Below are 25,826 nucleotides of genomic sequence, written 5' to 3'. Positions count from 1 at the left end.
ACATGTTGGATCAAAAGAAGGATCAGACCTGAGGAGGCCTTAGGGTAGATTATTTGGGTTTAGGCCTTCCTAGCAGGCTTTCCCTGAGAGAGTGGAAGAGCTGTGGACAAATATTCAAGTATTTGACTTTACTTCCAGCCAGGCCACCCAGCAAAGGGAAGGCCAGGGTCTAAACCTACCAGGCCCTAGCACATGCTTGGCCTCTACCATAGGAGAGATGTGGTGACCAGCCACTCCCCAGCCATTCTGATGGACCCTCTATGGTCCCACAGAGGCGTGGGAGACCAAGTGGCCTGATTTCTGTTCTTTCCCTCTGCAGGTATAGCCTTCACAGACCTCCCGGTAAGTACTGTTACTGGGTCCCCTCCCTCTGGGCTTTTGGGGGCTGACTGGGATGGAGCACAGGGGAACCTGCAAGTGCAGGGTGTGGAGTCTGGCCCTTTCCCCAAACAGGGATGTAAGCTGTGCTGTCAGCTTGAGAATACCAGTAGGGGACCCTCCTGGTCTTCCTCTCTCTCCAGCAGCAAGGGGCCTGGTCTTCCTCCATGACTCTTAGCAGGTGACAGTGATTTGTGGCCTTTCCAAAGGCAGCTGGGGGGGTGGTAGCGGGGGGAGAGGAGGGTAGCTCCATGGCTCAGCTGGTCTGGGCCAGTTCTGTGTGGCTTACAGCTAGTGGACTGGGGTGTATAGGGAATCGTTCGGAACTGTTTGGGAGCCCTGTCCCAGTGACTACTCATCAGAGATACCTAAGGAAGGCCACTACCCTAGGGGACTAAGCCTGCTACCACACAGGGTATGCCCAAGCCAAAGAGGTACGCTTTGTGGGGTTTTCTCTTCTTAGAAAAGGGTGAGGTTTCCTGTTGGCTTAGTTCACGGCTCATCCCCATCTTCTGCACCCCAGTCCTTCGTTATTATGAGTCATCACAGATCTCATCACCTGTGCAAGGCCTCCACCCAGACTCTTGGGAGCCTGGCCTGGCTCTGTGTGCCCTGGCTGGGTTCTGGAAGGAGGAAAGGTTTGCTCACTCTGATGGTTGCCTTGGGATCCTGAGCACCCCTGTGATGCCCTAGGAAGTGCTCTTGCGATCTGAGTGGCCTTCTGAAGCCCAGACTACAGGACCCAGGATCCTGTTAGAAACTCTTATCTTTAGATCAGAATCCCTCTGTCCTACCTGGAAGCCCCAGAAGAGGGGCTGTGGTCCTAGGCAAAGAGAAAGACAGGAGAATTCTGACCCTGGCTAGAGAATGGTCTGGTTGTGGAGACCTGACATGAGATAAGCAGACATGAATGTAGGCAGTCGCCAAGTGCTAGGAAGTGTATGGCTGCTCCAAGGTGGGGAGTGTCACTGAGACCAGTGACAGGGAAAGCCTGCTGGAGGGGGTGGGCTTTGCCTATGGCATGGAGGTTGGGAGGGTAAAGGAAGGAAGCAAGAGGTTTTAGGATTCAGAGCTTGTGGCAGGCTGAACCCAGCGTGCAGTAAAGGCACGTGTTATTCAGGAGTGACACATGGCCTGAGGATGGAAGGTGGAAGAGAGGACTGGGGGCCCAGTGACAATGGGGAGGAGGACAGCAAGATACTGTTCAGTAGCAGTGGGGAGCCACAGGAAGCAATGAGTGAGGGAGTGATCGGGCAAAAGGTGGCCATGACAGGGAATAGATGGAAAGTGGGGAGCTTCACCACCCATGGAGGGACGTTCCCAAACCCCACTAGCCAGAAGATCCTCCCCTTAGTGTGCCTTTGACAGGAAGGGCAGTGGCCCCTCTTTACCCTTTGCCAGCATCTGGGGGTCCAAATCCACCTACCCCCTTTTGCCCTGCTCTCCTCCTCCCTGCCTTCCTTTCCTGTCACCCCCATCCCTTCCTGCCTTGTTGTATACCCCTGTTCTGGTGTCAAAGGGATCCTTGGTCCTAGATCAGTCTGAAAGGAGCCATTATCCACCCATGTAGCAGAACTTCATGGGCATCTCTGTAGGATTGTGGAGCCTAGTCTACCTCTTTGTGCCCTGGCTGAGCCCCAAAAGGGGACCTTGGGTTTTGGGGACACCATAGCCTCTGAGGCAGGGAAAGAGACCCCACTTTGAGCCTGGCTTGCTTTTCTTTTGCTTTCTGTCCTTAAGCTTTGGGGAATGGTGTCTCTGTTAGGGAGGTGGGCAGAATGTGGCTTAGCCCTGCCTCCTTCAGCCTTGCAATTCTTTCAAAAGCCGGAGTAGTGGCCTGCAGGAGCCAGCGCCTTCCCTCCCTGCACCAGAGGTAAGGCGAGGCCCTGCTGCCCCATTGCTCTCAGGGCCCAACTGACATTTCATTCTCCTCCTCAGGCCAACCTCTACCCCACCGTAGGCCTGCAGACACCTGGGGAGATTGTGGACGCCAACTTTGGGCAGCAGCCCTTCCTGTTTGACATTGAGGACTACATGCGGGAGTGGCGTGCCAAGGTCCAAGGCACTGTGCACTGCTTCCCCATCAGTGCTCGGCTTGGCGAATGGCAGGCGGTGCTGCAGAAGTGAGTGCCCCACTCCCACCCTTACCCAGCCCTGGCCCATCCCAGGGGCCTCACTCTCCTGTAGGCCCCTGCACTGCTTCAGGCTGCCTTTATGAACTCCAGTGGGTAGCCGTTCCTTCTGGAAAGCCCTCCCAGGGTGACTCGGCCTGCTGCTCTCCTGCTTCCCTCTTACCAGATGGACGGCTTCTGCTCAGTTCTCCAGATCTGTTCCTAATTAAGCCTTTGCCCCCTCACCTGGATTGGAAGGCTCTGCATGTAATATCACCAGCAGAGCTGTTTTCCTTCCCCAGGTCATTTTGCAGAGGATGTACTAGGATGCCCTGTGGTCTCTTCATCTGTGGACTTTTTTTGCCCCATAGGGAATATGCATCATGCTGTGACTCTGGCCCGGGGTCATCTCTCAGGGTCATCATCCATCTAAGTCCCATGCATTCATGGCAGTGGTGCCTGGAAGAGAATCCTGAGGCCAGCCTATCTGGCTCTTGGATGATTAGTTTTCAGACTGTCCTGGAAGCCAGTCTTGCTGAGAATCTGAAGGGAGGCGAGGTTTGAGTCTCTCTTCTATTTGCCAGCTGCTGGCCTGAGTGAGGCAAGAACCAGTACCCACTCTGCCGAGAGGTGGGTTAGCTTGTTAGCTTGACTCCCACGGGTGGGCAGAGAAGGGCTGGGCTTCCACTAGCCTTGATTATTGCCCTGCAAAGGCACCCAGGTAGCAGGGTCCCCCGGGGTGGGGGGGTTGGGTTGCACACTGGGTTCTTCGTGCAGTCTTCCTTTCTTAAAGGACTGATACGGAGGCAGGCCATAAGGGAGGGCTGAGGCGGGGGTTAGGTGGCCAGACCCTTCTCAGGAAGAGCAGCACTGTTTTGTTTTTAGCCCTCAGAGCTACTGAGAAGCTCTTCCTTGGAGGGCTAGCCAGTATAATGCCAGTCCCTGAAGCAGGCTTGCTGGGACAGGCAAGGGGAGAGGTGGAGCTGCCCCAGCCGTGTTGGGGAGGGAACGATGCTCTCAGTTTACAGCGTGTTTATATGTGTGTATATGTGTGCCGGTGTGTGTTCATATGTAGTATTTGCCCAAGACCTACCCACCTTGGTGGGAGGTTCAGGTTATTTCTTCTCTTTTGCTTATATAGGCAACCCTTTTGTAAGTAAAGAGCTTTCATTTTTAAGATTATTTTCTTGGTGTCCTTTCAGGAAGTGGAATTACTGAGTCAATGGGCCATATATACTAGTGGCATCTGATATGCATGTGGACTCATCTGAACCATGTTTTGTCAAAAATGTTTGCCCTTGTGTTTATAATAATATAATTATCCAGAGTATAATATAAATACATAATTTCATCATCAGAGGTTTATTGACTGTGCTAGGCACTTTGTATGTATCATCTCACTTAGCCCTTAAAACATGAGGGGACATTGTGCCTTTCACACTGGTGTTTGGCAATTACAATAATGACGTCGGACACATGTTTACACCAAGGTACTCACTTCTGTGCACATCAGATGTGAGGGCTCACCCTTCTGCCCTCCATGTGTGTGCATGCACACATACACACATGCCCCTGCTCAGCCAGCTGCCGGTGTGATTAAATGGCGCCTGGGTGTCGCGCTTCTCCAGGTCATTTCCCAGAGATTGTGTTCCTCTTGGCCACGTGGTTGCCTATATCTTGGCTTCTTGGGCCCCTGACTCGTGGCATATCGTGGAGTGACTTGGGTCACGGGTTAGCTCCCCATCACCCTCCAGAGCCAGCACTCCTCAGGGCCAGTTTCACCTGCTGGAATGGAACTGGAATGCTTATGCCGGGCATGTGGGGCCATCTACAGAGGAGCTGCTGTGTCTCTAGAAGGTACGCACACGGCACACATCGCCTCTGTCTGGGCAGCTCCTAGATGGCTTGGCTGGCTGCCATTCCAGGAAGCCCTCCGAGAGACTGTCGGTCATCGCTGGGCTTGCCGCAGTTCACAGGGGGCAGCCGCTGCTGTAAGGGATGCTGTGTGCCTGTGTGCGTATTTTTGTTATCATACTTGCCCGCTTGTGGACGGCATATTCCAGAGAAACTGCAGCCCCTCTTCCAAGCTGTGAGGACAGCTGTGGTGACTAGCCCCTCCCCAGCCTGACCGCATGAGCACTGGGGGGAGTTTTCATTTTGTTGCAGCCTCTTTATTCTCATTCTGTGGAGGCTGCACCTCCAAGATGTGTTTAAGGAAGCCCAGACAGGGAGATCGTTTGTCCCATCAGGTGATCAATGAGAAATGCAGTTCTAGAGTGTCACCTTGAGCATTTCCTTTCTTCTAGCATGGTCTCATCTTACCTGGTGCATCATGGTTATTGTGCCACAGCCACGGCTTTTGCCCGAATGACTGAAACCCCGATTCAGGAAGAACAAGCATCCATAAAGAACAGACAAAGTAAGGTTGATTCTCCTCTCCCCTCTCCCTCCTTCCCTCACCTGTCCCTAACTCTGCTCTCTGGCCCATGGCAGTCTTGGGTCACCTGTCAGGAGTCCATTCAGCTCTGGTCCTTACCACCAGGAGACCAGCCCACAGCCCCAGCCCCCCCCAAGGCTGTGCTTCTGTCCCTCCTTCAAGCCAACACTGCCCAGATGGACAGGCCGGCAGCATGGGAATGAGTGCCTCAGTGCAGCCTCCCTACGGCACACTCTGACGGCCCCGCACAGGCGGGGGCCTGGCATGGCTGGGTCCCCCTCCTCCATGCTTGTTTGCTTCCCCCGAATCCTGGATTCTACTCAGCCTTCTGTTCAGAGTCTTCTGGAAGAGTGTGTTTGCATCTTATCAGACCAATGTCCTGCCTTTCCCATTTACTCAGCTTTAGTAGTTCTGCCCGTTCCTGGCCAGAGAAAGGACTGAAGTAGTCAGACAGGGTGAAGGCTGGTTCTCAGTGGCTGCTGTGGTAGCCCCTCTCTCTGTGCCCACCTCTGGTCCTGCGTTTTGCAGACAACCAAAGGAAGGAACCAGAGGAAACTTTGCTAGTGTACATACTGGCCTGTATACTGTGTGTTTGGGGCTCTTTTGTGGAAGGAGGGTGTTGGGAAAGAGGAAACAGAGCCCAGGAAGGAGATAGGAAGAGGAGAGGAGAGTGAAGGAGAATGGGTGTGTGTGGATGTGTGTGGATGTGTGTGTCTGTGTGTGCTTGTTGGCGTCTCTCTGAGCCTGTCGTCTCTGTGTATGTGCATGTGTCTGTGTCTCCCAGAGAAGCTACGCCCAGCCAGACAGACGGAAAGGGATCCCAGACTTGGGATCTACGAATGAGAGCCTCAGACCCAGAAGTCGCTCCCAGCAAGATGCACCAGGCCCCAGAGCAAGAGCAAGATGCAGATGGTCTGAGAGGTGTCACGTCAGAGATGCCCGTGTGAGGAGGATGACCTCCTCTCCCAGCAGGGGGCACGCCGCAGCCCCTGAAGACTGCCAAGACTCGGGCCCTGGCCCAGAAACCACTGTGTGCCCATTGCCACCCCACTGTGAGGCCTGAAAGGAGAGACGTCTGCCTTAAGAGGAGCCCCTAGGGCCACCAAGCTGCCTGGGGGCCCAGCCCCAGATCATGCTCCCACAGCCAAGACCCCTCCCCATGCCCAGGTCCCCAGTGACTGACCTCCATAGGAGCAGGCCTCTACATTTGCTCTCCTGCTTCTGCACCGAGTCCTGCCTCTGTTTTCCCCTGTTGTTCTTTGAGGACTCCCTGACACTTGGCAGAAACCAGGGTCTCTTGTGGGTCTGGGAGGCCAGGTTCTTTCTTCAGCCTCTTCTTCTGTGAGCATCTCAACCAGACATGCCACTCTGAGCCAGCCCACCTGACCATCGGCTAGTCCATCTTCGGAGCTGGTAGTGTGCAGGCATGTGGCGGTGAAGAAGGTCCACAGCCCCTCACTCACTGCCATACTCTTGCTCTCTGCAGAAATCCAGAAGCTGGTGCTGGAGGGCCGTGTGGGTGAGGCCATTGAGACCACACAGCACTTCTATCCAGGACTGCTGGAGCATAACCCTAACCTGCTCTTCATGCTCAAGTAAGTTTTGGGCACCACCAGCTCCCCCCCTAGCCCAGCCCCTCTCAGCTGGTGGTGGGAACATACAGCCCAGACCAAGCCCAGAGCATTGCCGCTCTGCTCCCTCTGCAGGTGCCGACAATTTGTGGAGATGGTGAATGGGACCGACAGTGAGGTCCGCAGCTTGAGCTCCCGAAGCCCCAAGTCCCAGGACAGCTACCCTGGCTCCCCCAGCCTCAGCCCCCGACACGGCCCTAGTTCCCACATGCACAACACAGGTCAGCCACTCTCCAGAGGGCTCGGGGGAGAACTGGTGTGGAGAAGAAAGGCCACCCACATGCTCTTCCCTGGGCTGGGCTCAGGGCTCGCTGCTGGATTTGGGGGAAGGGAAATGGGACCACTTGGTCATTCCTGGGGCCCCATTGTGGCACACTGCCCCTCTTCTTCTGACTATTCCCTGGTTTCCAGGAGCAGATAGTCCCAGCTGCAGCAATGGCGTCGCATCCACGAAGAGCAAACAGAACCACAGTAAATACCCTGCACCCAGCTCCTCCTCCTCCTCCTCGTCCTCCTCGTCCTCCTCATCCCCATCCTCCGTCAATTACTCCGAGTCCAACTCAACAGATTCCACCAAGTCCCAGCCCCACAGCAGCACCAGTAACCAGGAGACCAGGTGCCTGTCCTGCTCTGCTTCTTCCTCCTCCTCTCCGCTCTGCGCCAGCTGGGCTCACTGCAGCCTGTCCTTTGAGTGCCACCCCCTGCCCTTAACCCCCCACCTCCACCCCAGGTCTGTACCTGGAGTAGTTGCTGCTGACCTGCCAGGCCAGGTATTGGCTCCAGCTTCTGGCCCTACCGGTGATCCAGCTGCCACTTTGCTCAGCCCTGACTTTCTCAAGAAGCACTGATACCACCAGGCCTGGCAGAACCCCTAGGGTCTACACCGAAGAAACTTACTGGGTGTGGCTTGAGGTCAGACAGATTGGGCAGCAGAGGTTTTAGGCTGTAGACTACAGGTGGCTTTCAGCTGCCCCCAGGCGTACCTCAGGGTTTGACCTGAGTTTGGTGCCTAGAGATACTTCTCAGGGGTCCCTGGTCACTGGGGGTGGGGGAGGAATGGGTGGAAGAGGTATGCCAACTCAGACAAAGGCCAGGAAGGGGAGGGCCACAGAGGCAGCATTAGGACAAGAGTGAGAATCAGGCGACAGGCCCCTGGGGATAGCTGATGTCAGAGTAGGGGCCAAGTGTTGGAGCCTGGGAGGCCTTTCATGCTCCTAGGACCTCTTGATTTACCCACAGCAACCTGTGGCTAAAGCCTGAATGGAGGCCCAACCAGGCTGCTCCCAAACACATCAACTCCCACCTCAACCCTTCTCCACAGTGACAGTGAGATGGAGATGGAAGCAGAGCATTACCCCAATGGTGTGCTGGAGAGTGTATCCACACGCATCGTCAATGGCGCCTACAAGCACGAGGATCTACAGACAGATGAGTCCAGCATGGGTAAGGACCATGGCCCAGCATGGTGTTACATGGGTGGTAATGGCTCAGTCCAGATGCCTTCTGCCCCCTGGGAGGGGGTTGGCATGGGCAGACCTTGTCAGCCTGAGAAGCTCTAAATGGACCTGGTCCACTGCCGCCTTAGTCAGGAACGGGTGCTTGGAAGTGAGAAGACCCCTGGCCTGCTGCCGAGACCAGGGCCCTTGCGTCTGAGGCTAGAGAGAGTTGGTGAGAATGGGCATTCTTACAAGCACTGTACAGGGTGGGAAGAGGGAAAGTTGAGTCCAGACTCCTAGATCATGTGCTTAGGTGGACTAAAAGCACCTCAGCTATGGATGGTCCACCTAATTTGCCTCTGGCAGTGCCCCTAAAGTCCTTCTTGCCATCTCCTTTTTGGTGTGTTCACCCCAGTCCTCCCCTTCTCTCCTTACCCCTCATGATTTGTTCTCTGCTGGGCTCTGGGCACAGATGATGGGCATCCTCGGCGGCAGCTCTGTGGGGGCAACCAGGCTGCTACAGAAAGGATTATCCTGTTTGGTCGAGAGTTGCAGGCACTGAGTGAGCAGCTGGGCCGAGAGTACGGCAAGAATTTGGCCCACACGGAGATGCTGCAGGTATAGAACAAGCCAGGAGCTCATACAGAGCAGGCTCCCATTTGGTGTGGGGGTGGGGGCACATTGACTCTGGGAGGGCCTTGGGGGCAGCAGCAACAGGACAGAGTGGACTCTAGTCAAGTCCACAATGGGAAACAGGACTCCCAGGATATATGCAACCCTCTCTAAGCTCTGGGGAGGGCACAGTCCTTCGTGACCCTATGCTCAGGGTTTGCAGTGCCCTCATTGGGCACCATGCAGGGCCCTGTATGCCCCCCGGAGCCATGGAGGTATATATGTGTGTGGTATGTACCACAGTCTTCTCAAGAATGCCCTCTCCCTTAGGATGCCTTTAGCCTGCTGGCATACTCAGACCCCTGGAGCTGCCCAGTTGGCCAGCAGCTTGACCCCATCCAGAGGGAGCCAGTGTGTGCTGCCCTCAACAGCGCCATTTTAGGTAAGTGGATCTAACAAAAACAGAAGCTGGTCCATGAGTGCCTGGGGTGGCCCCTCCCCTCTCTCCCTGGGAATTGCTGATGTTTGTCCAAAGCAGGGCAGTGAGCTCTGCCTGGGCACTCTGGTGGCCCACAGGACTTGGGCTTCCATGGCTGAAACTAAATCCTGACCTCCCTCTGCCCAACTGAGTTGGCTGGCTAGATCATGATAGACCCTGGCCTATGACTGTGGGCCTGGCCAGCCCATGGCTCTGAAGAGACCTAAGGTCCTCAGATTCCTGGAATGGCTGTGGGGCCATAGACTGGTGGCTGGGACATACACAGAGATACATGAACACTGTGTTCCAAGAGATTCTGTCCACTGCCCCCACTTTCTGCTCCTAAGGGAACTTTGACCTGAGCCCAGCTCCTGGGCAAAGCAATGACCCGGCCTTGTCTCTCCTCCACAGAGTCTCAGAACCTGCCAAAGCAGCCCCCTCTGATGCTCGCCCTGGGTCAGGCATCTGAATGTCTACGGCTCATGGCCCGAGCTGGCCTGGGATCTTGCTCCTTTGCCAGAGTCGACGACTACTTGCACTAGCTGACCACACTGGCTGGCCCCGCCTGGCCCTCCCTCAGCCCCAGGGCTGGAGCAGCCCTGCCCTCCATAGGCATCTGGCGCAGGGACCTGGAAGCCATGGGCAGAGTCCATTCCTCCTGCCTGGCCTCCCCCACTGCCTTTCCTGTTTTCCTTTTCTTCCTTTCCTTTCCCTCCCTCCATCCCTCCCTTCCTTTCTTTCTTCTTCTTTTCCTTCCTCCCCCTACCCTGCCCTCAGACTCTCTCTCCCCTTCACATGCAGCGGCCTCTGACACAGTATTGGCTGGTTACTCTCATGTAGCGCCTTCTACTTTGAAAGGGGGGTTTTGTTTTGAGGAGGGGTTGGGTTTTTTAATCTTTTTTTTTTTTTTCCTCCTGACTGAGCCACCAGTATTTATCTCTGGAGAGCTTGTGCTGAGCTGGGTTCTGCTAATTTAGTGATGAAGCCTATCCAAGTTGGTGATAGCTTATTATTTTCATAAGTAAAAAAATGAGATTATATATATATATATAAATATATATATTAAAAAAAGACACAGTATTTATCGTAGTGTTAGTGGTCCAGCACCTCTTGGGTGAGGCTGTCCAGACACCATATGTTTCTATTTGAGTCCAACTCATTAAAAAAGAATCATCTCTGTCACCTCAGCCAAGTGATAAGTTTATTTCAGGCTTCCCCTTTGTCGAGCCACAGGCCCAGCTGCAGCCTAGGGAAGCCCAGTAGGCATTGGGGACCACTTAGTGGGCAAGTCAGGCTAAGTTGGTTTGTGGCATCTGAAAGGTGTGGGTCCCTAGGCCCCTGAGAGCTGGGCTGAGCAGAGAACTACGGGGCTGAGGCTTCAGAGAAGGGATGAGTTGGCCCAGGGCTATCCAGCAAAGCAGGGGAGTAGGGAGTCCTTGGCCAGCACACTATCTACCATTCTACCCTGCCTCTCACTGCCTGCCTTGCCCCTTCCTTTCTCCCCCTTTCAACATCCTATTTTCCCTTGTCGTTAAGATGGCCAAATAATTCATTTACTCTAAATTGATTGCCTGGAAACTACCTGCCTTTGACCCAAGAGCTGCTGTGTGTCAGGCGGCGGGGAGGATGTCTCTCCATGCCAGGACAGAAGCCCTTGAGTACAGGGGCTGCCTTCTTTCTGCCTGGATCTTCACCGTCTCTGCACAGCTCTGATGGAATCAATGCTTTCTGTTGAGAAGCTAGGACTTTGTGGAGGCAGATTCTTGGGCCGCCAGTTCCTGGAGTGGATGGAACTCTTGACCTACTAGGCCAGGCTTCACTGCAGCTGTGCCAGGCAGCTCCCTGCAGCTTGGCCCCAGACACTCTTAGAAAAGACTATTATGAGTATTTGCTGGCCAGAGGAAGGGACCTCATGGGCTCTGCAAATGTCCCACCAGCTGTTTCAGATGGATCCTCACAGCTGGTGGGGCAAACAGTCCCGGTACTGCCATCAGGGAATCAAGAGAGGAAGGGCTGAGTTGACTGCTAGGACTTGGGCAGGCCATCCGTGGAGAGGACTGACTGCCCAGGAAGAAGAAGGGAGGAGGCCTACCCAGAGGAGCACCAGGAGGGGCTGGGATTTCCCTACCTGCTTCACAGTGAGAGGGAGCGCACAGGCAGCCCTTGCAAAGGGGCAAGGCCAGAAATTGAACTTCCAGTCCCTGTCTGGGCAAGGGCTGGGTAAGCTCCTGCTCTCTGGCAGCGGACACAGGGATGGTGGTACGGCCTGAGATGTTCATTGCCTGCCAGGCCCACAGCTGGACAGAAGTGATTGAGTTGGACCAGCTGCTGGTGATGGGGTCAGAGCCTTGGCCCTGTGCTCTCCCAGAGTTCTCCCTTGGGACATGATCCTACAGGCTGCTGCTTTTGCTTGGTCCCCACCAGGGCCCCAGCTGGTACCCCACAGACCATGGCCTGTTGGGGTGGTGTTGTCATGTCTGTAAAGGAAACTCATCCTGTACAAGGCTGGGGATGTCTAGCTCCCAAACCCAGAGGTTGGATACATCAAGCTGTTAAAATGGCCAGAGCTGAGCAGGATTGGGAATTAAAACCGGAGGCTTTTGCAGCTGGAATGGGGTTCAGAGAACATCTACTCCACCAATCCTCTCCTCTTACACATAAGGAAACAGGCCCGGGAGATTAAATGACTTAGCCAAAGTCACACAGCAAATTAGTGGCAGAGCTGGGACTAACCTCATCCCTGTGGGTCGTGCAACACTGTTTAGTCCTGAAGCTAAATATCGAGTGAGGGCTTAGGCTGGTGAGGCCCCCAGCAGTGTCTGAGCAGCTGGTACCTTCAGGGGTGTGTCAGGGATGGGGATGGGTGCCTGGGCTTGAGTTGTGGAGTGTCTGAGAGAGGGCCCGAGAGGGCCTGGGACAGCTGTGTGCTGCTTGGGGTTGGGTGTCCTCCTGGCTCGCGCTCAGTACCCGTGGCCACCTCCCCATTTTCTGTGCCTTATCTCACTGTTTCAGCTGAGTCCAAGTTGTTTACTCTGTTCCTCTCCAGAGGGGCTCTCTGTCCCAATTGGACAGCTTGCCTTTGGGACATAAGCCTTTGCCCCACAAGCCGTGGAGAGGACCAAAACCAAGCTGCTTGAGTCCACTATCTTGCTGATAGTCCAGGGCTGCCTGCCAGCCAGAGGAGCCCCTTATGCACACCCAGTCCTACCAGCCTGCTTTCAGGAGCCAACAGTGGGGAAGGCACTTGGGAGGAGCCCCAGTGAAGGGCTGGACCTGACCTGAGGGGACAGGAAGAAGACCTGGCTCTGTTAGGTTGTCCAGCCCTGGGGGAGCAGCCTTCCCTATTTACCGTTCCCCCTTGTGCCACTAAACGGTCACTCCTTCCAGAGTGGACGCTGGCAGACCATGCAAAGAAAGCCAGAACCTCTGATCCTCACCCACATGAATCTGTGGCTGGGGGTAGGCCGCCAGAACAGGGACACCAAGACATTGAGAAGGGGGGACTGCCCAGCCACCCAGCGCCTTCCTACCCCTTAAGCAAGCACAAAGAAGATGAGGCAGAGAACTGTGAGAGCTGAAAGTTCCTTTGGTTGCTCACAACTCAGGTATGCATGCTGTGTGGCAGCCAGGCAGCAGAGCCCTACTTGACCGCTGGTCCCGTGCACCGGACCTGTGGCTGGTTCATGGACTCTGGGTGCCTCAGGTGCCACCTCTTTGCATAGGGTTTTCCTCCATTAGTAACTACAGCTGAAACAGATGTCCTCCACATTGTGCACACTGGTTCTGCCTTTGTCCTCGCAAGTTGATACTTGGCATTAGCATGAAACTTGTGGGCGTGGGAGGGTTTAGAGAGAATTCTAACACAAAACACCCTATTAAATTGTACTTGAGAGATGAAAAAACTCCTGTTGTATTTTGACAGAATTATTTTTATTAAAATACACATCCATGAGTAGTCACGAGTGTCTGGTCTCTGTTTTGAGTCTTAACTGGTGTTGGCGCCCCTTGTGTGGCTCACTTTGTCCTGAGGGTTTGGCCCTTACTCAGCTCACCTCTCAAGTTCCCAGGCCCCTGCTACCCCTCAGGGACCCTCAAGACTTCAGGTGAGACCCCAAAGAGGATAGGCACTTGGGCTTCAATTCTCTCCCCCGAAACAGCTTTCATCTGAGACAAAGAAGAAGAAAATTCACCTTCAAAAAGATGGCCACAGGTCCTCCTGTCCTCAAAATAAGATTTTAATGTAGCCCAAATACACTCGTCCCAAACACTGGTCAGAGGGCTTTGAGGCTTATTGAGGTTAGCTTCCTGTCACTCTGAGGAGAAAGTACTCTTGCTCAAAATCCTGGTTCTGGCTGTTTACTAACTTGGGTAACTGGAAAATTAACCTTTCTCAGCTTCAGTTACACCACCCTTAAAAACGTGATTAATTTCTACCCCATGGAGGTAGAGGATTATAGCATGTGTAGGGGAGGCTTGACATAGAGGGATATAGTACCTGTGTGCTTCACTCGGTTATAGGACTGTTCCTTGACAGAACTCTCCTAGGGAAAACTGGAGGGAAGAATGGAATGTTAGATTAAGCACAAAAGTCCTGGTTCCATAAATAAACCCGGAGTAGATTTAATTTCTCTCTAGACTAGTGGTTTCTACAGGGAGTGATTTTGCCCCCCAGGGAACATTTGCCAGTGACTGGAGATATTTTTGGTAGTCACAACTTGGGTTGGAGTGCTGCTGGCATCTATTGGGTAGAGGCCACGGATGTTATAAACATCCTACAATGCACAGACAGCACCCCACAACAAAGAATTATCAGGCTCAAAATGTCAACAGTGCCACTGTTGAAAAACCCTGTTCTAGAGTGAATCTTGAGACAGTAAGAAACAACAAACACAAGCACACTTTGATTCTGCGTGGCTGTTCAGAATCCAGGGGGAAAGATTAAGGGGGATAAAACCCCATCAGAAGAGGGAGATTAGAGATTACCATTTCTCATCACTCTTGGAGCCTTCCATGCTCAGAAGGTGGCAGCAGTGGCAGGAAGTCCTGTCACCTTCCAAAGCAGGGATACCCCGGTGGTCACCACCAGTTCTCAGCAAGAACAGCTGCCTCAGCTCAACTGACATGTTCTGCATCAGAGGTTGCTCTGGAACGATGGCTGGGACACCTTTCTAATACCAGCTGAGTGGGGCTCCAGACTCTCACAGGAGTCAGAAAAGCAGGGGAGGGGCTCCCCATGCAGAAATAACCCCTAATCGTACATTTCCAACATAGCCTGCTTTACACTAAAGCTTACAGGTTACAGATTTCATTACTCTGGAGGACAGAGTAATGGTGAACCAGAGTAGTCTTGTTACAAAATGGTATTTACTTGTGGGGACACAGACTCCAGTAAAGAGATCTGGGAGACTGAGGTCACAGTAGGAGCACTAACATCTAAGGAACAACCAAGAACATGCAGAGGAAGAGAAGCCCAGACAGGCACCAGAGAACAGAAAAGAGTCATTATTGTAGGAGTCAGGAGGCCAAGAAATCCAGCGAGTTCAAGAGAACTACCGTTCTGCAACAACAGGTCGTTGTGTCCAACACCAGACCTTCCTTAATTCCAGACCAAGGCCCACCACAGTTCCCAGTACCTCCTCACTACTGCTGCCGGGCGGGAGGACCCGAAAGAAGCAGAGGCTGTTATACGCCGGCCCAGCCGCCTCCACCGCCGGAAATAAATGACCAAGCCCTCCGCTAACCTACTTAATCTCCGCCCCCAAGGTGCGAGCATGCGCAATCTCCGATCACGGCCCCTCCCCGCGCAGGTCCACCGCCGTCAGGGAGCATGCGCAGGCCTCCAGCCGTCCCGCCCCTCCCTTTCCAGAGCTCCCGGTTCCTTAGAAACCAGGCGGCGCGTTCCCGGTGCTTGCGCTTTAGACTCAGGGGCCCGCGCGTCCCCGCCAACCCCCCTCTTGGCGGGCGGGTGGCGGCCGAGACCGGTCCAGACCCATGGTCTCCAGGGCAGCGCGGGACGGGCGATGCCAGCATGCCAGGTGAGAGGCGGGCCCGCGGCGGCCGGTGAGGATGAAGGAGGGCAGGGCGAGGCAGCCAGCGGGCGTCTACCGGGCCTCCTCGGCGGCCCGGCGCCCGAGGTCGGAGGCGGGGCTACTCAGAGCCTAGGCTGGAGGGGGCCGTTCTAACTGCCAGCGCCGTCGTCGAGTTCGGGGGTCGCCCCGGAGTTAGTCTTCCCAACCTCGGAAATAGGACCTACAGATATGGTCGTATAATTGTAGGATTTGGGCTCCTGGAAGGACCTCGGCCATAACCCATCCCTTTACGGGACGAGGAAACCTAGGCTCCCCTGCCCTGCCCGGAGCAGACCGTACCTGTGTGGACTGACGCTTTGTGGACAAGGATGTGAGGTGTGGAAGCCTCAGACAAAGGGCGCTGGTCCATCGTCTTTCAGGGGGAGATGGGACTTTTAGGGGGTAAATCTTTATTTAAGGAAAGAGGGTTCAGGTGGCAGATGGGAGAGGGGACGACTCTCCAGAAAGTGTGGGTGGCTCTGCCAGTCACCGAATGCCCACTGGCCACGTCTCAACGGCCCTGGCCTAGCTTTGAAGCTCAGGAAGGAAGCAGAAGGACTAGCGGAGACAAAAGGTGAGGTAAGGTGTTCCCATCAAGACGTTATCACATGAATGGGGAGGAAGGAAATGGGGGCGGGGAGATCAGGACTTGTGAATGGTTGTGTGAAGAGTTTACCTCCCAAACTGCAGCTGAATCTGAAGAACGGGACAAGAAGAGAAAAGTTTAAAGCTTTGTTGGCTAGACAGCAAGAAAGGTTATAAACCATCTTATAGAAGAAAGTGGGTGCCCTTTTGAATATCCAGAACCGAGTTGGGGCACCCCCCAGAAGACTTTTGTAAACTCTGGGGCACAAAGGTCTCAGAAGGAAGAGCCGTTGGTGTATGACCCTTCACTTGAAGGGAACACCTATTTAAATTAGAAAAGACACTTAAGACATGTTATTGAGATATGGAGAAGATGGTTGTCTTTAAGTGTTGGGGAAGCTAGATTGATTCTTCATAAGGAAACTCCTTTTCTTCTGGAAAGCTGTGTACACCAGGGAACAAAAGTTTCAATTAAGGCCATCCATTTTACAGAAAATGTGAAAAAGTACTGGTTTTGGACTAGGAATTTAGAGACTGGACTAAGAGGTGAAAATTTTCAGCAGACAGTTCTGTTGGTGGGCTCCCCATTTTATGGATAAAAATTCTGTTGTCAGGCTTTCTCTTACCACCTGGTTGCCCCACTTTTCCTATGGAATGATTGGTCTGGGTCTGATCATTTATTTTTATTTGTTGGAAAAATTCGGATATATGATTGCTATAGTATTACTAGAATCCACTAGTAGTAGGATTAACAATGACAGCTCCCTCCCCCACAAAAAAAAGACAGAGATTTGTAATGTAAAAAGAAGTGTGTGATTTTTAAAAGATGGTCTCTGATTCTAATCAATAAAATCAATTTCTTACTAGCTTGATAAAACTAATTTTCAATGTATATATGATTTTGCAGCAGGTTTTCTTTCCCCCTCAGAGTGATAAGATACATTTATTTAAGATTTTATTTGTCAGAGAGAGAGAGAGAGAGCGCGCGCAGCAGGCAGGGGGAGAAGCAGCCTCCCCGCTGAGCAGGGAGCCTGATGCGGAACTCAATTCCCAGGACCCTGAGATCATGACCTGAGCTGAAGGCAGACGCTTAACCGACTGAGCCACCCAGGTGCCCCGATAAGATACATTTCAAGTGTGGTGGTGTTCGGGGCGCCTGGGTGGCTCAGTCGGTTAAGCATCTGCCTTCGGCTCAGGTCATGATCCCGGAGTCCCTGTGCCCCCTCTGCCCCTCATCCTGCTCCTGCTCTCTCTCTCCAGGAGTCTCTCTCTTTCTCTCAAATAAATAATCTTTTTCAAAAAATGAAAAAGTATGGTGATATTAATAGGTCAGATTAATTTAAGAAACAAAATTTCATCTTCGGTTCATAAATCAGTGCCATACGATATCTATGATGTTGTGGCTGTGCATTTTATTGATTTTTCTCTATCTATGGAAATATTTTGTATAAATACCTCAAGAGATATAATGGAGTATTATCAGAAGGGTTTGTAATCTATGGGGGAAATTGGCAATGGTAATCAAATCCTGTCAGAAAGCTTTATGAAAATCATTGTATTCTTTTTTTTTTAATAGATTTTTATTTATTTATTTGAGAGAGAGAATGAGAGAGAGCATGAGAGTGGGGAGGGTCAGAGGGAGAAGCAGACTCCCTGCTGAGCAGGGAGCCCGATGCAGGACTCGATCCAGGACTCAGTCCCGGGACTCCAGGATCATGACCTGAGCCGAAGGCAGTGGCTTAACCAACTGAGCCACCCAGGCGCCCCAAATCATTGTATTCTTTATAAAAACCCTCATTACTTTAGCGCTGGCCCAGATAGAAGACAGACCAGTAGGCCAAAATCAAGGTGAGATGGAAGGGAGCAATTACTGTCTGTCTTGGGAGCTAGACACGGTGTGGGAGGCTGCTTTAAATGTAAGTGAAAATACTTTCTTGAATGAGCAGTTAAAGAAGATACTGCATAAATGTGATGAGTGTGCCCCATTGATTGGTGTGCAATTTTTGAGCTCCTATAATCAGAAAGACACTTGCTTTTCAAAGAGAAGGATGGACTTACAGACTCTTCAGAGTGTTTCTTCGTTGCTGTAGCAGTGAAACTTTTGACAAATAATTACTTAATACCCACTCCGTTTTCTAGGGCAGCTTAGGGCAGTTATCAAATCTGACCTGTAGTAAAGTAATCAACAGTATTTAACAGGCCAACATACCAGATAAACCAGTAATGCTAACAGGATCTACTTTCACTGAACTGATTTTCTAGTGCCATCTGACATTTGTAACACAAACGGTGTTCAGAAAACACAAGAACCAGTCAGAGACCACTAACTTAGAAGTAGGAGAGGAGCCTTTCTGATGTCTGACAAGTCACTCAAGCATATTTATTTTAGGAGGTCCAATTCCGGGATAAATTCATTGTTGGAATTGGACAACATCTAGGAAAAAATTGCAGACTATGCTATTTTTGAGAATTCGTATACAGTATAGTAATGGGACATTATTTTTCTTAAAAGGTAGCAGCTTTATATTCTAAGAGAGTCCAGATACCCAAATTTGAAAAAGAGAGGCCCCTGTTACTTCTTTTTAAGATTTTTTTAAAGTAATCTTTACACCCATTGTGGGGCTCAAATTTAAAACCCTGAGATTAAGTTGCATGCTCTTCCATCTGAGCCAGCCATGTGCCCCTAAGACTGTTGTTTGTTTGTTTGTTTGTTGGGGATTTTTGGTGCTTGTTGACAGATAATCTTGACCCTTAGGGTCTCTTTGGTGTGTTTTGATGGATGCTTTTGTAGCACGGTATTCCAAAGCATATTAGAGGATGTTCCATGTGGTTAATGTTTTCCGCAACCTGATGTTGGTTACTGCTGCGAAATGGTTATCATCTCTGGGGGGCCTCTCTTGAAGTGGCTCTGCGATCATGTGAAATAGAATGTTTGTCTTGTCAGGCATCCTCTGATTGTCAGGGAGAAGGGAGTGGTGGGGACATCAGTCATATTTCCTGTTACTTTTCAGCCTTTTACATTGATATTCCTGTGCCAGTGGCTTGTATTTTAGAGCAATGGAGAAAATGAACATAGTATTCCTTATCCGATGTTATTTTCAAAATTAAATGATTGTGCTTAAATGGCTGTTTTGGTTCCTCCGGGCCTGGGCTTGCTTCTGGTCATGGTGGTTTTTAAAAATGATCTTTGTTTCTCTTTCCTTTAATGCTTTATAGCCCTGATATACTAAGATTGTTATTCAAAAAACATTTAAATGTCTTTAAGTAATTTCTAAAGTGTTATGGGAATGTTACCAAAATAATGTGAAGTGTGAAATTTTGGGGACTTATTATCTCCTTAATACCATATAAAACCCAGTCTTGGTCCCTAAAGAGCTTAGGGTCTCAGTAGCAAGACAAGACATTGGTATCACTTAAACAATAATCAGAAAATCCTAAAATATAAAATGAATGTCTCTTTTCAGGAGTACATGTCCCATATACATCCTGTATTTTATAACCAGCTTCCTTCATTACACATTAACCGCCCCCCCCCCCAAAAGAATAAAGAACATGGTGTGGCAAAGACCTGAGATTAGATTATTTTAGATCCACATTCAACAGCCAAAAGATCGTTAAATGAAACCACAGCTGAGTGTGCTCATGGCCTCGCTGGTAAGCAGTTTGCTGCATATAAGAAGGAGATGCTTGTGAAGGGCATTGGGCATTTCCAGTCACCAGTGAACTACTTAATACTTAGTCTTTTTGGTCACCAGAGGCCACGTAACACAGAGTAGAGAATGCCAGTCACAGTTGCTATGTTCCAGGGTGCCCTACGAATGTCCTCTATCCAAGGGGCACCTGGCTGGCTCAGTTGGTGAAGCGTACAATTCTTGATCTCAGTGAGTTCGAGCCCCATGTTGGGTATGGAGATTACTTAAAAGTAAAATCTTTAAAAAAAAAAAAAAGGATGTCCTATACCTGAAATCCAGAAGGAAGGTAGATGGGTGACTCTCTAGAGTGTCTCTTATTGCCATAGAAATACCAGTTTTCCCAGAAGAGTACTTTTATCCATGTAGAAGGTGGAAAACACTTAGAAAACGTCAATAAATTAGGTGAGCACGTTGAAAAATGTTTATCATCATTAAAAACTCGCCCTCTTCTTTCTTGGGCCCTAGTCCAAAACCAAAGTATGTAATACTCTTCTCTCTAGGGTTGGCTGTTTCACATGCATCATGGCCAAATGTGCTTTACCTCAGTGATTTAAAAGTAAAGGCAGAGTCTTTGTTCACTTGCCTGCCACAGTGAAAGATCTCTGAACACTCATTGTGTTCCTGTGTCAAATCAGTCCTTGGTATTCAGCTATGGGTGTAGGAGGAAATGGAAACTAAACTCCAGGGACCTAGCCTGTCTGGATCACTGCTCTGTGCCCCAATTCCTGGCATAATGCCTGACTCATTGTGGCGCTTATAAATATTGGGGAATAAATGAGAAGAGGACTCTGGTGACTGCATAGTGTGCCATTAAAAGGGTTGGGGGGTGCACAGAGGAAGTTCACGTTTGAGAGGAAAGACGAATTTGGGATGGGAGCAGCTGGTAGGTCACTCAGGTGGGGATTTCTAGTAAATACAGACATTTAGTAGAGCTAGAGCTGGAACAAGTTGTTGAGTCTGGAAATTGGAAGTTAAGAATGTTTGCATGAAGGTTATAGTGAAATTGAAGGGTTAGCTAACGTTGCTGTGGTAGAGAGTAGGTCCGAGGATGGAATTTTCAGAGGGATGTCAATGTGGAACTGGTTGTTAAAGCAGTCTTAGAAAAAAAATAATCTTGTTATTGCCAGATTTTCAAAAGCAATAAAGAATTAATATAGTGGGCAAATAAGTACTTTTTCCTACTGTAATCATCAGCTGAAGCTAACTTTTAGACCTAATGGCAATCTAGATACTTCTGTGGGTGTTAAATTTTTCCTTTATGACCCAATTTAGCTCACCCTTTTGTACTTTGGGTAGTTATGCCTCATTGGACAGGTCATTAGGTCTTTCATTAGTGCCCTCCAGTGCGGACACTGTTAGGACTAGGGCAGGGGGACAGGGAATTGGTGTCTTTGGCCAGCGCTGGGTGTGCTCTCATCCTGTGGTAGCTGCCCAGAGGTTTACTACCATGTCAGCTTGTGGAGCTGAGGGAGAAGCATTTCTTTCCTTTGTCCTGTTTATGTTTTTGCTCTCAATGAGAGGGCAGGAATCTGTGACCATGTCGCTGAATCAGTGTAGGCACTGTTAAAATAAACAAACAAATCACAGGAAAACGAAACCTTCTCCAGAGAGCCTCTGGATCTTTGAAACCCAGGGACCAAAACTTTTATCATAAGTGATTTGTAAAACTCAACAGCTGCTTCTTTAGTCTGGCTTTTTCAGTGGTAACATAAATGCAGGTAAAGATGCTTTCGCATCTGTCGGAAAGCAGTGCTGCCGGTGGTACCGGACTGTTAAGTACGTGCTGTAGGTACTCCCTCGGCTATGAACATGCAGTGTCCAACTCAGGCTGCAGACCACCGCCCCACCCCAGCCCCACTGTCCCCCTGCCTCTCCTGCCCAGGCTCTGATCATGGGGGGTATGGTTGTCTTTCCTCTTTGGGTCTGGCTCTTCTAGTCAGACATTGACCGCCTATTTGCCACACTGGCTCATTTCCAGATGTCAGGGTTGCCAAAAGGAAGGCTGGGGGACAATTAGATGCATCGTCCTAATTAATTCTTGGTACATGACTGATGTAGAAGGCATTCCTGCTTATTTCCCCAACAGGTCCTGAGTTTTGCAAAACAATTAAACTTAAAATTGGCCTTCACGGTTTTATTTCCTTTATCATGCCCAAGAATTATGCTCTCATGTTACAGATCCCTTTGCAACTGGGTGTTAAGTCACAGTGCCCTTCTCTTAGGGTAATGTTCCACAGTATCAGTTCTGGGGCATCATTCAAAGTAGCTTATAATTGGGGTGCCTGACCGGCTCAGTCAGAGCATGTCTCGGGGTCGTGAGTTCAAGCCCCATGTTGAGCGTAGAGCTTACTTTGAAGGAAAAAAAAAAAAAGAACAAAGTAGCTTATACTCTTAAGATTTTTAATATTTTAAATCATTTTTGCAATATTTATTTAAAATCAGAAAGGCAAAGAAGGAATTAGGCAGGAAAAGCTGTTGCCTTCTAGTCAGTGCACCATCTATATAGGCTTTAACCTGACTTCCTGATTCATTCATTTTTGTACTTACTCATTCATATGTTCATTCTTCAATCATTACTCAGCACCTACTCTGTGTCAGGCACTGTGTTTTGTGCTAGTGACAGCATTGTGTGAGATAGGCAAGATCCTGCTATCATGACAGACACTAAATAGGTGATCCCAGTGAAGTATGATGGGCACTTTGAAAACCAAAGCCCAGGCTGCTGTGAACTGTGAGCCAAATCACTTAACCCAGGCTAGGCATGGCCTCTAAAGAAGTGGTGTTTAAGTGGAGAGAAATCTCAGGAGTTAGCCTGAATAAGTTAGAAAAGATTGTTCCAAGCAGAGCAAACAACTTGGACCAAAATCTCAGAGCAAGACTGAAGGAGTTAGATTTGGTAGCTGCTAGCATGTTAAATACAGTGTAAAGGGAAAGTGGTAAGGTAGAGAGTTGGGGAAGGGTCCAACTCATACCGGGAGATGCTTTGTGAGTCTCATCAAGGAATTTGGGCTTTATCCTAGGGGCACTTAAAGTCTAGGGAAGAAAAGGTCATGACCAGGAGAAACATTAGGTGTCTGTTAAGGAACCAGAACAGCGGATGAATTTCAGGGGCATTGAATCCAGTTGGTGAAATGTACTGATGGACTGGCTTGGGGGGGCGGGGGGGGGGGAGCAGGCAGGCTTCACTGCAGCCAGAGTGGTTCCTTATGAACTGTCACCTGAGGGAGTCCACTCTCATTTGCCTTCCCTTCACAGTTGTCTGTTGTATTTGAGCATAATCTCTAAGTGCTGGGTCATTGTCCTACAAGACCCTTTACATACAGTGTGCTTCTCCGTTAGAGGGAGGAAACTTGACTGTAAGGGGATTGAGCTAACTAGTAATCATGGGTCATGTTATGTGGAGGAGAGTTGTTGGAGAGACAGTTCTAGGTGAGGGCGCCCTCTTAGCAGGTCAAGTTGTAGTTTAAGAATGAGAGCAGCTGCTCATTTTCCTAATCCCAAGTGGCAGGCAGAGCTATTCTGTTATCATATGATGCTTGTTTTCTTTCCTGAACCATTAAATCATATTTTGCTCCAAACTACTTAGATTAGTGACATAAGTCATCTCTATTATATTGGTTAACATATTGCAAGGCGCTACTGAATTATATATAATTTTGATGAGTTCCGTATATATATCTTGGTTTATTAACTAACCATGCAGGAACAAAATCTGAAATATTTAATTTTTTCAATAATATTTATTGAGCACCCACTATATATCAGGCCTTGTTCTAGGCACTGGGGATACAACAATGAATAAAACAGACAAAAAATTCCCTGTCTTAAAGAACCATACATTCTAGCAGGGGTGGTTGGGGGAGACAAACAATGAGGAAATAACTTGTTTCTGATACAATAACATTTGAGTACAGGCCTGAAGAAAGTGAGGGAGAGAGTAAGCCAAGTGGATAGCTATACAGAAAAGGGAACTGTAAGTGCAAAGGCCCTGAAACGGGAGCATACCTGGCATGTTTGAGATACATTCAGTACTGAACCACTGTGGCTGGAGCAGAGTGAGTGAGACAAAACAGGACATAAGGTGAGAAAGATAAAAGAAGGGGATGAGGACAGACTATGTAGGACTTTGTAGGTCAGTGGAAGAACATTTGGCTTTTATTCCAAGAGAGATGGGAAGCCTGTTGGAGGGCTTGGGTGAAGAGTGACTTGCTCTGACTTACATTTTAATTGAGTCACTCAGTGTTATGTTGAGAATAGATTGGGGCAGGGTAGAATCTTGAGAGGCCAGTTAAGCAATTGCAGTAATGTAGGCAAGAGAGGGGGTTGTGACTTGAACTGAGATGGTAGCAATGGGAGTCGTGGGAAGTGCTTGGATTCAGGATATATTTTGAAGGTAGAGAGCCAGCACAGCTTGTTAATGGATCAAATGTGAAGTGCGAGCGAAAACTAAGAATCAAGGATTACTTCCAAGATTTTTAATGGTGCTGTTGGAAAATTTGTGTTACCAGTTTCTGAGATGAAGCCATTGTGGGAAGAGCAAGTTTGGTGGGGGATGGGGGGGATTCCAGGAGCTTAATTCTGGACATTTTAAGTTTGGGATGTGTATTAATATAAACATCTGGGACGACTGGGTGGCCCAGTTGGTTAAGTATCCGACTCTAGATCTCAGCTCGGGTCTTCATCTCGGGGTCATGAATTCAAGCCCCGTGTTGGGCTCCACATTGGGTGTAGAGTCTACTTAAAAAAATAAAATAAGCATCCAAGTAGAAATATCAGATAGGCAGTTGTTTATACTAGTCTGAAGCTTGAGAAAGAGGACCTGGCTAAAAACTTTGGGAGTCCTCAGAAAATAGATAGTATATATATTTAAGCCATGAGACTGAATAGTGGTTACCACAGTCATTATCAGGAGAAACTAGCAGAGGGGATTGAGAAGCAGCCAGAGAGAATAGCAGGAGAAATTTGTGTTCTGGAAGTTGAGTGTTTCTAAGAGGGTGGAACATGCTTTATCAGATGCTGCTGCTGTCAGCATCAAAGTGGGATGAGGATGGGAATTGGCCCTTGGATTTTGCAACATTTTAATTGTATTTGACAAATATCAGGTAGCTAAAGTATTTATGACCAGTACTGTAGGGTTGTTGGCCATGGTGCCTCAAATACATAACATAAGATAGTTGTACAGTTGCAGTTTGAAGTTCTGAACATTTTGCTCTTCTACTTCTTTTGGACCCATTTTATTATTTTTTTTTTTTTACTTTTTTTTTTTTTATGTAAGCTCTATGCCCATCTTGGGGCTTGAATTCATGACCTGAGGTCAAGAGTCACATGCTCTACTGACTGAGCCAGCAGGTGTCCCTGGACCTGTTTTATACTGAAGAACTATTGTTGGGTAAGGCTTGAACACTACTCTGGGAGAAGGCAGTGTCTGCTGATTACAAATTGACTTTTTAGTATGCTCTTTTCTTTACTGAACTACCAACGTGTCATTGTTTTTTTAGTAATTCAGTCTTGGTGTTTGAGTAATGCCTTTCTCACGTGGAACTCAAAGTGCTTTACAGATATGTTACTTAACATTTCTTCTTCTTCTTCTTTTGAGAGGGGTTGGGGGGATGGAGAGGGAGAGAGAATCTTAAGCAGGCTCCACACTGAGTGTGGAGTCCGACAGGGGGCTCGATCTAAGAACCCTGAGATCATGACCTGAGCCGAAATCAGGAGTCAGATGCTTAAGCCACCCAGGCACCCAACATTTCTTTATTTTTTTTTAAGATTTTATTTATTTATTTGTCAGAGCACAAGCAGGGGGAGTGGCAGGCAGAGGGAGAGGGAGAAGCAGGCTCCCTGCTGAGCAAGGAGCCCGATGCAGGGCTCAATCCCAGGACCCTGGAATCATGACCTGAGCCAAAGGCAGATACTTAACCAACTGAGCCACCGAGGTGTGCCCCAAAGTTTCTTTAAATAAGATTAATTCATATCCTGTTGAATGCTCTCAGAGTACCCTGTTCTTATTCTTTATAATGTTTATCTCAAATTGTAATGACATATTTATGTGATGATTTGATTGTGTTATCTCTCCTGCTAAACTGTAAACTCTATGCAAGCAAAAACTGTCTGCTTTGCTCACCAACATAACCAGTGCTTTGCCAGGCCTGGCCAATAGTAGGTAATTAAAGTAAATATTTATTAATGAATCAGTTTGCATAAATTACAGGTATCATTTTTATACATGAGCACCTGAAACACAGGCTATGATTCGCTAAGCTAATGTCACAATCTGTTTTAAAATTAGGTTGAGGGGGGGCCCTGGGTGGCTCAGTTGGTTAGGCATCTGCCTTCAGCTCAGGTTGTGATCCCAGGGTCCTGGGATCGCTCCCTGCTTAGTGGGGAGCCTGCTTTTCCCT

At 49.6% G+C, this 25,826-nt stretch overlaps 2 protein-coding genes across 3 annotated transcripts in view; both read left to right on the top strand.

The window, feature by feature from the left end:
- The window catches only part of RANBP10 (RAN binding protein 10), a 65,220-nt gene extending 52,182 nt beyond the window's left edge, over positions 1 to 13,038 (top strand). Inside the window, exons 5-14 of one of the 2 annotated variants that reach the window (XM_021705748.1) lie at positions 320 to 342; positions 2,317 to 2,501; positions 4,796 to 4,908; positions 6,413 to 6,521; positions 6,633 to 6,778; positions 6,969 to 7,173; positions 7,879 to 8,000; positions 8,466 to 8,611; positions 8,936 to 9,047; positions 9,495 to 13,038. In XM_021705748.1, coding sequence (XP_021561423.1) covers positions 320 to 342; positions 2,317 to 2,501; positions 4,796 to 4,908; positions 6,413 to 6,521; positions 6,633 to 6,778; positions 6,969 to 7,173; positions 7,879 to 8,000; positions 8,466 to 8,611; positions 8,936 to 9,047; positions 9,495 to 9,625 — 1,292 coding nt within the window. In that variant the 3' untranslated portion in view covers positions 9,626 to 13,038. The remainder of the gene's footprint in view (positions 1 to 319; positions 343 to 2,316; positions 2,502 to 4,795; positions 4,909 to 6,412; positions 6,522 to 6,632; positions 6,779 to 6,968; positions 7,174 to 7,878; positions 8,001 to 8,465; positions 8,612 to 8,935; positions 9,048 to 9,494) is intronic. The other variant, XM_021705747.1, reaches the window with a different exon arrangement.
- A 1,894-nt stretch (positions 13,039 to 14,932) lies between these two features.
- GFOD2 (glucose-fructose oxidoreductase domain containing 2) overlaps positions 14,933 to 25,826 on the top strand; it is a 37,209-nt gene continuing 26,315 nt past the window's right edge. The window contains exon 1 of the mRNA XM_021703613.1: positions 14,933 to 15,118. The gene's annotated coding sequence lies outside the window, so the exon portion shown is untranslated. The remainder of the gene's footprint in view (positions 15,119 to 25,826) is intronic.

The sequence above is a fragment of the Neomonachus schauinslandi genome, chromosome 16, assembly GCF_002201575.2.
Source record: "Neomonachus schauinslandi chromosome 16, ASM220157v2, whole genome shotgun sequence".
NCBI classification, from domain to species: Eukaryota; Metazoa; Chordata; class Mammalia; order Carnivora; family Phocidae; genus Neomonachus; species Neomonachus schauinslandi.
The sequence above is the reverse complement of the archived record's forward strand: the minus strand, read 5'-3'. Positions and strand labels throughout refer to the sequence as shown.